The following is a 13,195-nucleotide window of genomic DNA, read 5'->3' as shown; positions in this document are numbered from 1 at the left end:
TCGTGGTTTCATATTGTTGCAGATCAATTGATCAGAATTTCAAGTGCTGCTGGCCCGGTGGCACAAGGCGAACCACAGAGTTGGCTGCAAGTGCAGCCCTTGCGAACTGCTGACCTTCAGTTTTAAAACCAAAAATATTCTTTGGGAAACAGTTACACCAGGTTCCAGCCTGGGCTGCCAAGCAAAAAACAAGCACTACTAACCTGAAGTAACACCCCCATCCCTTACACCAAAGCAACAACCAGGACTAGTAACCTGAAGTAACTCCCTGGTCTGATTCAACCAGCAGTAACCGAGCGTGACATGTGTGCAGGGGCTTGGCTCTTCCTTACTCCCTGAGTGGAGCGGTTAATTCTCCAATCGCTGACACCAGCCGTCGTGATGAGCGTGCAGGATGCAGGCGTCGGCCGTCAGATCGCTCCCGCTCCAACGTGTTGGCCACGTTCAAGCTATTCTAACGAAGTCTATAAATACCAAAGCGATCGGGTCCGTATAGCGCGGTCACAGCCTGGGTCCAAAACCACCGCTCCAGCTCCAGGCAGAGCCCTGGGTTTGCTGCCCTGCGAGCGAAGGGGGAACTGAAAGGGGCTGAAAACATACGTTTTGTCAAATACTTCAGTGCCCTGGACATCAGGAGGCTGCCAGGGTCGGGGCCCAACTGGGGACGGAGCCAAATCTCCGCTGTTCTGCCAGGCTTCAAAGAGCCAGGCTGGGGGTGGGCAGAGCTCAGCGCACGCCTGCAGAGCTCCAGGCCTGTGGTTCTGCGGGGTGTAGTAACCCTGGGCTGTAGCACACATGTCGAGGGATGAGGGGAAAAAAATAAACAGACAGACAAAAGAATGAGGATGCTCTGCCAATTCCAATTGTGCAGCTTTTATTTTAAATGCTTATCAAGCTGAGAAAGAGCAGAGTTCTTGGAAAACAAGGTTTCCTTTCTTCCCATGCCAGTGTCAAACACCCTCAAGGACGGGTACAGCACAGGCGCTCGCTGCCGGCCGCCCTCTCCGCAGCAGCCGCCGTCCCGTCCCGTTCCACCCGCCTGGGGAAGGGTTTGCGAGTAACAGCCCTGGCGTTTCTGGTAAAAAGATCGCTGTGATTTTTTTTTTTTTTTTTTATTAATCTCCAATCTGGCTGGGTTCAAATTATGGCCAATTACCCACCAACACTTCTCGCTAATAAAATAAATTTTTACGGGCCCTAATTACTGCTTTCGCTGAACTGCTCTACAGGAAGCTGAAAGGCTGCAGCTCTCCAGACGGCAGCAGACAGTAAAGCGAGGCACCCGCGAGTAAAACGGCGAGTGACTCAGAGGAGACAAGCCGACGGAGGGGCGGGCGGACGGGGAACGCTCGCGCCTGGCTGGAGCGTGAGACACATCAGTTCATAAAACGCTGCGTGCCGTGCGCACGGCGCTCCGAGGCCGGCCGTCAGGTCCCCCGTCAGTCGCAGCACCCGCTACCTGTGACGCAAGGCTGTTCCCGAGGGCCAGAGCAATGGCTGCAGCGCTCCGCCGGGTATCTGCGGACGCGAACCAGCGAGCAAATTATATTTGGAAACGGCTGCATCAATCACGCGCGGCAGAGAGACGGAGCCACTTCCCATCGCGGCTCGGGGGACTGGCTCTCAGAGCGGGGGGTCCCCCCGCGCTGGCTGCGGGGGACGGAGAGGAGGCGGCTTCTCAGCCCGGCTCCCACCTTTGGTTCCCTCCATTACAAACACAACTAATTGAAGGAGACAGAAATAGCAGAAAGGTAGAAAATTCCTCTGAAAACGTGAAGTATCCAGCCTGCTCCCAGCTACACACACGCTCCCGCCCCGCCAGCAGAGCGCGGCCCCGAAAGGCTTCCTGAGCGTGAAAAAAAGAGCAGGAACCCACTAGGTGACTGCAACCCACAGCCAGGCCCTCCTGGCTAGCCAGCTCGCCCTTAACCCCGCTGCTCTGCGCGGCAGCAAGGAAAGCGGAGCCGCTGCTCTCAGCCCGGCGCACGCCGGCGGCAGGGAACACCCTCCGTGGCAGGAACGCAGCGGCAAAATCACCGGCCCACGGCACGCTGCCGGCCCACGCAAGCCCGGGCTGCTGGAGTCTTTCAGAGAGGGGCTGCCACGCAGGTATCCAGGCTCAGCTGGGGAAACGTGGCTCTGCGAGATTGATTAATTTATTTTTTTTTCTTTCTTAACCAGGATTACTTTAATTTTCAAGGCCTAATGGAGTCCAGCTGCGATGGGGAGGCAACGCTGCAGTAGTACAAAGACAGCCCTTTACACACTGGTGCAAACTTGTACAACATTCAGCACACACACACGCACACACACACAAAGCCCTATAAAAAGGATGCACTGCAGCGGGATATTTTTAGTCTTGACAATACAGCACTAAAAATACGACTTTGCTAATACATCACTACAGAAATATTCCCAGTGTCCATTCAGGAATGGTTTAAAACATTTATTTTTGTTTCCTTCTGCAATGGTCAGAGAGGAGGGAGAAAATAGAAACTCATTGATAAGAGGAAACGAGAGAGACATGAAAAATTGAAAACTACCTAAAAGCTCATGGAGAGGTTTATTTTATTAGTTCTTAATAAATATCTTGCAGATTTCCTCAGGAAATACACCAGATCACATGTAAAATAGTTTGGTACTGATGTCAACTGTGTCAGCATATGAAATCTATTAGGGTGAAGCCACAGCAGGGTGATCAGCGTGCTGAAAAACTGCACGGCACTGAGGCGAGGGGGGGCGGGGGGAATCTCACGGCCCTTCCAAATTCTTCGAGAGGTAAAAAAGTCAGCCAAGACGCAGAGAGAGAGAAAAAAAGATCCCACATCCTGCTTTGCGCTGCCAGCAATGTGAAGTGCCCAGAGATTAATTCTATGTCTGGCCTGGAAATGTGACTTTAAAGCATTGGAGGGAGCGGGGAGGAGGAGGAGGAGAGAAGAACGAGAAGGCCAGGCGAACCGGGACTGGCACCGTGCCACCAACTCCCCCCACCCCTCCCACCCCCCCATCCTTTTCCCGCTTCCCAAGCCGTGTTTCAACGTAGACAGCAGTAAACCCCAACAGACGGCAGCTCCCGGGGCTGCCAGGGCCTCGCACCAGCTGGGGCGCGTCTCCCGCTCCCCGTGCAGCCTCGCGCAGATGTGCCCGAGAGCATCACTTCCGCTTCGCCTGCTTTTAAAGACACACGAGCCCATGTGGCACCGTTTCGCCGCTCCCCGCCGTGGCCCCCCGTGCACGGTTTTGGGGCCCCCCGGGTGGGACGAACCCTGCTCCCAGCACCAGGCATGAGGTCTTGTCAGACCTTGGCTCCTCGGGCCCTGCTCTGAAGGGTTTATGCTGTTCCCAACCCGCGTTTGGCAGCCGGCGCCTCCTTCTCCGACTCCGTGCCATTATCCGGAGAGCAGGCGCTGCTTACGCAAGACTCCCCTGCTCCGCTCCTGGGTCCGGCGGAGAAGCACCAGGAGTTTACCGAGACAGGGTCGGGAGACCGCACGCCCCCAGGAGGGATGGGAGAAGGAGGAATGAAGAAACCCCACAGCCGAAGCCGTCCCTACGGGGCATCTCCTTCCCAGCCGATGGCGACATGCTCCTGTCTGCCTCTCGTCCCACCCCGCAGGCTGGGGGGACCCGAGAGCGCATGTCGGAGACCCGTGCCAACCTAACGGACAGACAAATCACTTGTGCCCTCTCTGTGTCGCCTATGAGCCAGCCGTATGGTCACGTTAACCACAGCCATCGCAAGCCACATCAATCAGCGTTAAAAATGACCCTTCAATTAGAGAAGGGCCACGTACCTTCAGTGCTGTCACCCGGCCAGGGTAAAACTGCCCTAGTCCCTACTGGCTGTGAAACTGGACTGAGCATCACGTTAGCCAGGGTGACTCCAGAAGGTCACGCTCAACAAGTCCTCACCTTCCTCCTGAGCATCAATTAGCACAAGCAGAGCCAGTAGCATGTCGCCAAGATCCTGCTGCACAGGCACACACACAGCCTCGGGCAGACCCTAATCAGGGAATATAAAAGGTCTCCATATGTAAACCTGCAAGGGGTCACCTCCTAGCTGCAGATGCACTTGAGAGTAGAAACACAGCCTTAGCTATGCTGCCATTCCTGAATTCAGCATTAAGGCAAGAAGAGATCCCAACAAGCCCCTAAGGGTGCTCGCTCCCAGCTGAAGCCCCCCCCCCCCCCAGCACCAGGCACCCGATTCACCGAGGGACTGCAGCCTGCGAATAGATGGAGGGAGAATGGAGCTGGCACAGGACGAGCCTGTGGTGCCCGTGGGGCAGCCCCCAAGAAGCAAGCTACCCTCACCGAGCTGGCAGGCTGCACCCGAACCTGCACAGGGCACGGGCACGGGGCAGGCAGCCCGCCCTGCCTACACCTGGCAGACTATAAAACAGCCCCGCAAGCTCAATCAAGAGTTTTACAACTTCACAAAGAACCATAATTAGCCTAATTATACAATGTTCTCTCAGAGAATTAAACAGAAATACAGTAATTGACTTGGTGCTGCTTAGAAGCACGAGGAAATCAAAGGCGCAACGCACATTAAAGAGTCAGAAACATCTCTTTAAAAGCAAGAGGATTTCCTGTCATGCTGCAAACATCTAAAGCTTCACCAAAGCTGCTGCACCTGGTGCAACCCCACTCCGGCTCCCTGGCACCCCTCTTTCTCCACCACCAAAGCAGGGGTGAAGCAGAGCCCTGGGAAAGCTGCCTCAGGCACCTCCTTTCTCATTTTACAGCAGGACAGATGGACACTGCGTGCCAGCGCTCCATTTCCTGCTTTTTCATTTTAACAGTGACGCTACTTCTTTGCTGAAATAGTGGTTTTGTTTCAGTGTTCGCAGAGCTGGCCCATGCCTTGGTGGCACCGCAGCATGAAAGCCCCTCCAACCTGACCTCGCCTGTCACCAGCCCTGTCCTGACTTGCTGCTTGGGCTGCCGAAGCTTGGCTGTAAAGCAGACTCGAGCTTTGTGATTACAAATCATTTCCCCTCTATTTGTTGCCCTGAAATGAGATCTCGCTATCACCCGGCGTTTGATGGAACAGCTTCAAGGGCAGACGTAAGGATGTGCTCTGTGACAGGCGGACTGGGCAGAAGCCCCCAGCGAGCTCATCTGACACTACTCAACAGGGACTTTTGCCGCACTTTGGTTGGAGGGCAGGACTGGAGAGTCTGACACACCAGCAAGCACTTGGTTTCACTGGAAACGTTTCCCTTCCTTGCCACAAAGCCCTACTCGATCTTTTGCCTCCAAAGCCAACGTCTAGATTTCAGAAACCTGAACTGCAAGTGGAAATTCCCTGCAGCGCGTTGATTATTGCATCTCCTGCTGGCACTTGTGGCAAGGGGAAAAAAAGTCACATGGCTTTCTGGACACACGTTTTGCTAAGGAGCCTTGCATCAGAGGGCAGAAGCCAGCAGCCAGGAAAATAACTCCAATTACGGTAAATAAATCCCCAAATATGTGACAATCTCCCTTTTAAACAGGAAACAGAGGGGAATAAGCAAAGGAAGACTTTGGTCTAAACATTGCTGCCACCAGCCTCAAGAGCCCAAGAGCGAGACTCTGAAGACGCGTCTGGGCCAAAAGTATTTTACCTGAACTTCGCTGATGTGTCTCAAGTCCGAGACGGCTTCCTTCCCTGAAAGGAAAGGCGCCGACAGTTCCCGGCAACTGTGCCAACCTCCAGCACTCCCAACTGCTCAGAGGAGAAACTCCGGAGGGTCAGCTGCCACCTCCGGACACGTACGTGTCCCTCAGGATGCTCTATGTGAGCAAGCAGCTCAACACAGGAAGCCACACAGCTCCCAAGATGAGCAATGAGGGTATTGCCCCCTGTGCCATTTCAACCCTTCATCCTGCTTACACGGCCAAGGTCAGGACTGTGCCTGGACACAGCGAGTAGCAGACATCACTCGACAACGGGTTAAGTATAAAAGGCCTTTGCCCAGGCAGAGACATCTCAGCACCCGCTTGCTCTAGAGCCTCTGTGCAAGCCAGGCAGCACAGGGAAGGATGGACACCAGTCCCAGCCAGCCATCCTCTGGGTTTCCTCTCCTGATTACAACTCAAACCCGAAGCGAATAAGAGCAGCAACGTGAAGGGAGGGGAAGGATGAATTTAATGCCCAGTTCCTCCAAACTTAAGGCCTTGGGAAGCGTTACGTCTTAACACCACCTTGCTAAAGACAGCACTATCCAGTTGTACAGAGAAACAGCACACAGCGACTGCCGGGTGCAGGCTGGTGATCTCAGTATAGACACTTCGGTCCTCATATAGCAAGTGTGGACTGAAGACCCTAGCACCCCAGATAAAGCCAGTTATGAAACGGCTCAACTCAGTCCTCCTTGTATCAAGTGGGTTGCGTTTGCATTACAAAACCGAGTCTCCCAGGCAGGTGGAGGGACCTCTAGCTCTGCTCTCAACAGGGCACAGGACTGCAGATAATCAGCCTCCCCAAGACACAGCCCTGCAATACATCATCTTCATCGGCCTCCCAGGTGTTATGCCCAAAGCTGTCATAGCCCACAGAGCTGCCTGCTCGAAGGTGCCAGCTGGACGCCGGTGAAGCACATATTTACCACACAAAGAGGGGAATTAGGAGAAAAGGACTTGGTTCTGCTGCCCAGACAGGGGAAGATCAAGTTGCTGCTTCTGCTATCTACAGCCTGAGGTTTATTAAGCTTTGTTTTGTGCCTAATTTTAAAACGGCACCAAACCAAGGCAGCAGTCCGCAGCACTGCTTTATTTTTAAACTCAGTCAAATGCACTGAACTCCCTTGCGTTCGACTCCCAGCACCTTTTGTCTGTTCCAATATGCAACATGTGGTTAGAGCTTCATGAGAAGCCACTGAGATGTGGCTGCAGCATAAAAGTGGTACCTGCTTCTGCTGAAGTCTTTTTTCTGATGCTGCAGTTAGCTCTTTCAGCAAGGCTGGGTCCGAGCATCAGAAACCAAGCAAGAACCGTGGAGATGGTCAGAGCTGAGGTTCTGCTGAGGGCAGACACCACCAACCTCTGCAGCGTCTCTGGGGATATTTTAAGGGTTCACACTTTAGCTTGCAAGCCAGAGCAGCTGTGGTCAGCAAAGCGAAACACGCTCCATCCCAGCGCAGGGCCGTGCGCAGTGGCAGGATGGCAGCAGAGCAGGCTGCTGGTTACAAAAGCACAGGCTGATGTCAGGGGGTCCTTTGGGTTCAATGCATGCTCTCCAGCCAAGCTGGGGTGCTGAACACACATGCAAAAGGAGAAGTCCTGTACCTGCTCAGACATTGCAGTTGATTTGCACTAACCTATGGATCCTTTGTCGTGTCTGTCAAGAAGACGTGGGCAAGATCAACATCTCAGAAGCTGGTGCAGGCCTCCAAGGAGCAAGCAGGACTGTGCACATTAGCAAACCCTTGCAAAGGCTGTAGTTAGTGGACACTCGCTGTGTAAAAGCGGTTCTCTCTGAGCCAGGCAGAGTACCTCTACACCCAGCGGCCTGTGCAGTATTGACCTACTCTACACTGCTCTGAGGACACTGGTGTGGCAGCACAAAGGGGACAGACGCCGCTCTGAATTTGCTGCAGGGAGTGGGATGCAAATCCTCCCTTTCTGCATGAGCCTTCAAGGTTTCCCAGCCAACTCTGTCTCGCACAGAAAACCCAACCATGTTCCACTCGAGAAGACAGATCCGGGAGGGCTGCGAACCAAAGCCCAGCCTGACCCTGCCACACTGACTGCCTTCTTGAACCCCCCTCACACCCCACGTGCGCTTTTGTTAGTGGGACTGCCGCTGAAATAGCAGGTCTTCCTCCTTACCTGTTGGCCCTGGCAGAGCAGACGCCCTACAGCCTGGTCACCCTGCCCTGCCATAACTTTCCTCTGGTTGAAACGCAAGCCACTTTCCCAATCCTCAGCTAAAGCCGCACACTTGGCCAGAACCTCCCCGTGCCTCTGTGCCCCGACTCTGCTCAGCCCCGGGGGATGCAACTTCATTCCCTACATGTGCTGAGGATGCACATATGGCAGCCCCCTCCCCTCTCCACTTCCACCTAAGCCCGACCTCCTAACAACCTCCACACGGCACAACGCGACCGGCCCGAGAGTGCCAGAAGGCATCCAGGTGCTGCAGCCTGATGCTTCACACCCGCAGCCAGGCAAATTTGCTGGGATTTCCGGGAAGTGTCTCTAGGGTGCCCTGTGCTGCTGCACCCCCACTTTGGGGCACGCTTGTTTGGAATGCGGGGCCATCGGGGGGGGGGGGGGGGTGGGGGGGAGAGGGGAAGTTATTCTGGTGGTGGCCTATGAATAACATCCAGTGATTTATAGGAAGTATAATCCAATAATACAGTAAAATAAAACAGTGTGTCTGAGATGGGTTTGATTCCAGGAATTATAAAACAAATTATTAAAGAGAGAGAGAAAGAAAAAAAAAAGCCTCAGAGAGGCCAGATCGGAGTAAATTGGGCACAGATGGGCTGGGAGGGGGTTTCTCTCTCTCTCCCCTCACCGAGATGCCCCTGCCGCAAGCACGGCTTCAATTAGTCTTTTCAGAAACCAGAGTTTTATTTCCCCAAATTACAGAATTAAAAAAAAATTAAAATTCTTGGAGTGTTTGTGGTTGGGATAAAGGGATCCAAGGTTTTCTGTAAGTTGGTTGTGCAGATGGCTACCAAACTGTTAAACAGGCCACCCCACAAAGGTCCCGCCTCAGCCGGAGCCCAGGATGGCCCAAAACGTTGGGGGTCACCTACATCCCATGGTGGAAAGCTCCAGTAACTGCACGTCTCTGCCATCTAGAGCGCCCGCCTCTCTCTGCCTCCCTCCCCTGGGTGGGCCCTCCTTGTTCCATGGGTTTGAGGTCCGCAAGAAGCTTTTTCACACCTCGAATGCTCCTGAAAGGAGGCAGCCAGTAGGTCAGAGGCACCCTTGCTGGCTGCACGGCTCCCCGGACAATGGGGAGAGCGGCTCACTCGGTGGAATATGCTGTTTGATGCCGAACAGCAGGGGAAGCACTTCATGTGGGAATTCTTTGGCTTCCTCTGTCAGAGAAAACAACAGACCCAATCCATCTCCCAGGGTCTTCCCAGTGCTGCCTGGCTGCACAGGCAGCTGAGACCAGCTCCGGCGTGCCTTGGTGCTGCCCCTGGGGGACAAGCACAGCTCAGCTGCCCGCACCGGGCACAGACCGTGGGGCTCTCTGCCCGCACCGGGCACAGACAGCGGGACTCTGCCTGCACTCACCCGAGCCCTGCCTTGGACCCACGCTGCAGAGTCTGGGTAGCCGGGGGCCGCGGCAGCGACCTGCGTGGGAGGAGGCTGTGAAACGCCACGTGCCACTCACAGCTGGCTGGCTCTGAAACCAGTTTAAACACTCCACTGCACCCCAAAAAGTCAGCCTGTCAGAAGAGCACATGGTGACCTTGCACAGATTGATTTACAAAAAGAGTGGCAGCCGCTAGGAGCCAGAGATGTGCAGGAGGACACATCGCAACTGCCATATGGGGGACACACGCTGGGGCAGGGACACCCCGGAGGGACCACGGCCAACCCACACCACAGCAAAAGAAAATGAGTAAAAAGCAAAGAGCAGCAGATATAAACGAGTGCTGTACTGCCTGTTGCCTCACTGAAGGAATTGGGAGAGACCGAGCGTAATCTGCAATGAAAACAGGGGAAGCTGAGGCTTAGATGAGGCAGGATAGGTGTTTGGTGCAAGCTGGAAGGAAGAGGGACGAAAGGTGTTTATTTAAGCATTTGATTGTTACTGTTTCCTTTTGCTCAATACATGAATCTGTGATTAGAAGTTTGTGTTTATGGGTATTAAAGTGTGTAAAAATTCCCCACATCGAGACTGTTTTGCCAGTGACACTGCCCCACAACTGCTCACACCACGGGAGCCCAGCACAAGGGATTCATTAAACACCAGACATGGGGCAAGCAAGCAAGTTTACAAGTTTCTCAGGAGTAGCTGGGGCTCCAGAGACCTAGAAATACACGGCAGGGGAGGGAGGGAACAGCTATCCCCAGAGAGAACTACCCTCGGACAGCAGGGAAGAGAGGCTCTCAGACAGACCTCCCTCCCTGGCCCCAAACCCACAGATCTCCTCCTGCTACTGAGAGCTCGCAGCTGAAGGTCAGACAGGCCCATGTGATGGGAAGGACACAGACACGCTCTGATCCCAGATTTGCAGAAGGATTTCAGTAGGAGGAGATCTCTGGAGGTCGTTCGGTCCAACTGCAAAGTTAGATCCAGCTCTACAGAGCTGACGCAGCCAAGCTCTAACTACGGCAAGCCCAGCTCACGGCTCCCCAGTAACGCTTCCTGGCAATTGGGATGCAGGCAGGGTGGGACTGTTCCCTGCGCTCCCCCAGCCTCCCACACGCCCGCAGGGGCAGACTGGTCCCCTCACACCCGCTCCTGCCGCTGCCCATGCTACTGCAACCCAGGGTGGTGACTCATGTGCTGGGAAATGGAAACCCGCACCTTCCCGACAGCCGTTTCTGCCATACGCTCCAGCCAGTCCTCTGCCCACAGCAACCCACATGCCGGGGAAGGAGCCAACACCCTCGCTCCGTGCTGGGCACTTGGTAATAACTCAGCAAAGATTCTTGCTTGCCTTTTAAACTGCAGGCCCTTTGCTTTTTTGGTGTGTTTTTTTTTGTTTTGTTTTTTTTTTTTTTTTTCCTCCTGCACCCAGCTCTTCTCAATATCACAGTGTCGGCACCGAGCCCAACCTGGGTTGTGCCAGCACTCAGCACACGAGCACTCAGAGACCACCAGGGCATTTGCGCTGACAACAGGATTTACTTTGCCAACAATATCCTCAGCGGTACTTTAGGGTCACCAGAGCAAGGAGCCCTCAGGGAAATCCCTGAAGGGTGCTAGGCATCAGATGGCAGCCACAGTGCCATGCGACCTGCAGGCATTTCATGAACACTGCCACCTGCTCTGCGCACAGCTTGCAGTCCCCAGCAGGAATCGGTTCGCTTTCTCCAGAGATCCGAAAGCTGGGAGCAGCTGGCAGCTACCCACACAGGAGGCAGAAAACTCTGAGAATACTTATTTTTCACATGAGATAAAAAGTGCTCCCTTTCTGTCACTCACACACATCCACAACTCGGCTACGGATGGAAGAGCAGAGTCCAGTGGTCTGAGAGCTGGGATCGCTTCCAGCTCTGCCACAGGGGCTTGCTGTATAGGCCAGACAAATCTCTTCCTCTCTTTACCACCCGCTCCTGTCTGCAGCACAGACACTGCTATTAATATACCTACCGGGGGGCCGCGCAGAGGCATTTGGTCATAATTGTAAAGTACTTTGCAGCGCAAAGATAAACACACTGTCGCTGGTTGGCATCTAGCAGGCGGGAGGGCAAGGCTGCCTCGCCACAAGGACTGACAGCTCCCCCAGGGCTTCCCCCGGGACAGGAAGGTGCCTGCGAGGCTGGCTTGGCGGCTGGCTCAGCAGCAGGCACAGCGCACGGGAGCCACTTCCCAGCCCTCCGGCCGATGCCGGTTCGCTCCATCAGCTGACCTTGGCCACTAACCACCAGTCTGACAAGTGGCCAACTGGCTCCTGAGGGAGAAATCTTCCAGCAGCAGCTCCTTGGGGCTCAGCCTGATCGCCCACATGGTGGCTTTAACTGAAATCCATCAGCTGGAGTCCTCCATCTTTGGGATCTAAATCCCAAGCCATCAGCATGAGAAACGCCACTTCCTCCCACTGAGGAAGCGCAGCCCCATCCCTGTTCCCAAACACATGGCTCAGGCAGACCTGGACACCTGCCACTGTGTGCGTGTTGGGGGGCCACAGGGAAAAACACGGTCCCTGGAAACACCATTTCAAAATCAGTGGAAGAGACTCTGGTTTGGTGGCATCTCTGCTGACCAAGACATTAAATTCGGCAATGGTAGAGACCACATACAGCCTCCTGGGTGGATGGAGGAGGATGAGTAATACTAGATCTGCTTTGTTCTCTAGGTGGCTTAATATAGGGCATAGCCTCCAGCCTGGCCTTTCAGAGAGCAGCATCACATCACCCAGCCACCTGCACAGACACAAGCAGTCACAGGCACTGCCATTCTCCCAACAGCCAAGGCCTCCAAGATCCTCTGAGCCCTTCTGGCGCCAGCACACTGAGCAGAGCCCAGGCCAAGTGATGGGAAGGCAGAGCCATAAAGCAGTGCCTTCCCCCCGTGCTTGACGACTCAGGCTCCAGGGAGATGCGATGCCTCCTCACTCCTCAGACACCTCAACTAGCTCCACCGAGGTCCAGCCAAGGTCCCTTTGTTGTCCCTACGCACGCCGACAACCCCCAGGCATCCAACCACTGCTCCGCTTCCCCATCGATCATCAGCTGGTGAGTCCCCCCCCACCTTCTCCGCATGAGCAACTTGGCCATACAAAGAGCAGCTGATCCCCAGACCAGTTCCCCTAAAGCAGCAGGTGGTACCTTTGGGCTGGGAGTTGTACACTGCAAACATGTTGATTGCCACAAGCTGGAGCATGCGGGTGCTTCCGATGGGAGGGGGGCTGTGCTGCAGCAGGACCTGGAACTCCCTCAGGACCTCCTCGGCCACCGCAGGGAAAGTCTCCATCCTGCAGACAGAGAGAGAGTCTGTAGAGCGCAGGCTATGCCCCGGGATGCAGGGCAGTCAGTCGGCACAGCTCGCTCAGTGTCACGTCTCCTGGGCAAGGGGGACCCCCGGGGTGCTGTCTCCCATCCAGGAGCCGTGGGGAATGAAGGTGCAGGCTGCAACAGAGGCAGCTGAAAGCCTTCCTTAGAGAGGGTAGTGAGGGATTGCTCTGTGACCGACAGGCAGCATTCCTTTGGCAGGAAAACACGGCCTTTATGAGTCATTTCTGACCAACCATTTTTTTCTACTGACTTCTACCAATCTGGGAGGGGTGCCAAGAGGCCAGCAGCTCACTTGGACCAGGAGCAGCCCATGGGACTCCCGAGAAACCCAGGCTGCAGCAAACTGCACACACTGGTGCCACATTGCGGATGTGGCAATTCCAGTGCACTGAACGTTGGCCAGAGTGTGTTTCCTCCAGAAGAACGGTGCCTGTCCCTGGACTCCTCGCTGCAGGATCAGATCCCATGGCACCGAGCCCCGTCCCCCCAGGCTACACACTCCCCAGCACTGTGTTTGAGCCCCTAAACTTCATCACTTAGAGCCCCACAGGACAGAGAC

General features: G+C 54.8%; 1 protein-coding gene across 4 annotated transcripts in view; it reads right to left on the bottom strand.

Annotated features, from left to right (window-relative positions):
• SMG6 (SMG6 nonsense mediated mRNA decay factor) overlaps positions 1–13,195 on the bottom strand; it is a 117,795-nt gene that overhangs the window by 71,693 nt on the left and 32,907 nt on the right. For all 4 annotated transcript variants that reach the window (XM_049803724.1, XM_049803725.1, XM_049803722.1 and 1 more), the window contains exon 10: positions 12,451–12,596. In XM_049803724.1, the coding sequence (XP_049659681.1) occupies positions 12,451–12,596 (146 nt within the window). The remainder of the gene's footprint in view (positions 1–12,450; positions 12,597–13,195) is intronic.

Source organism: Accipiter gentilis, chromosome 6, assembly GCF_929443795.1.
Source record: "Accipiter gentilis chromosome 6, bAccGen1.1, whole genome shotgun sequence".
NCBI lineage: Eukaryota > Metazoa > Chordata > Aves > Accipitriformes > Accipitridae > Astur > Astur gentilis.
The sequence above is the reverse complement of the archived record's forward strand: the minus strand, read 5'-3'. Positions and strand labels throughout refer to the sequence as shown.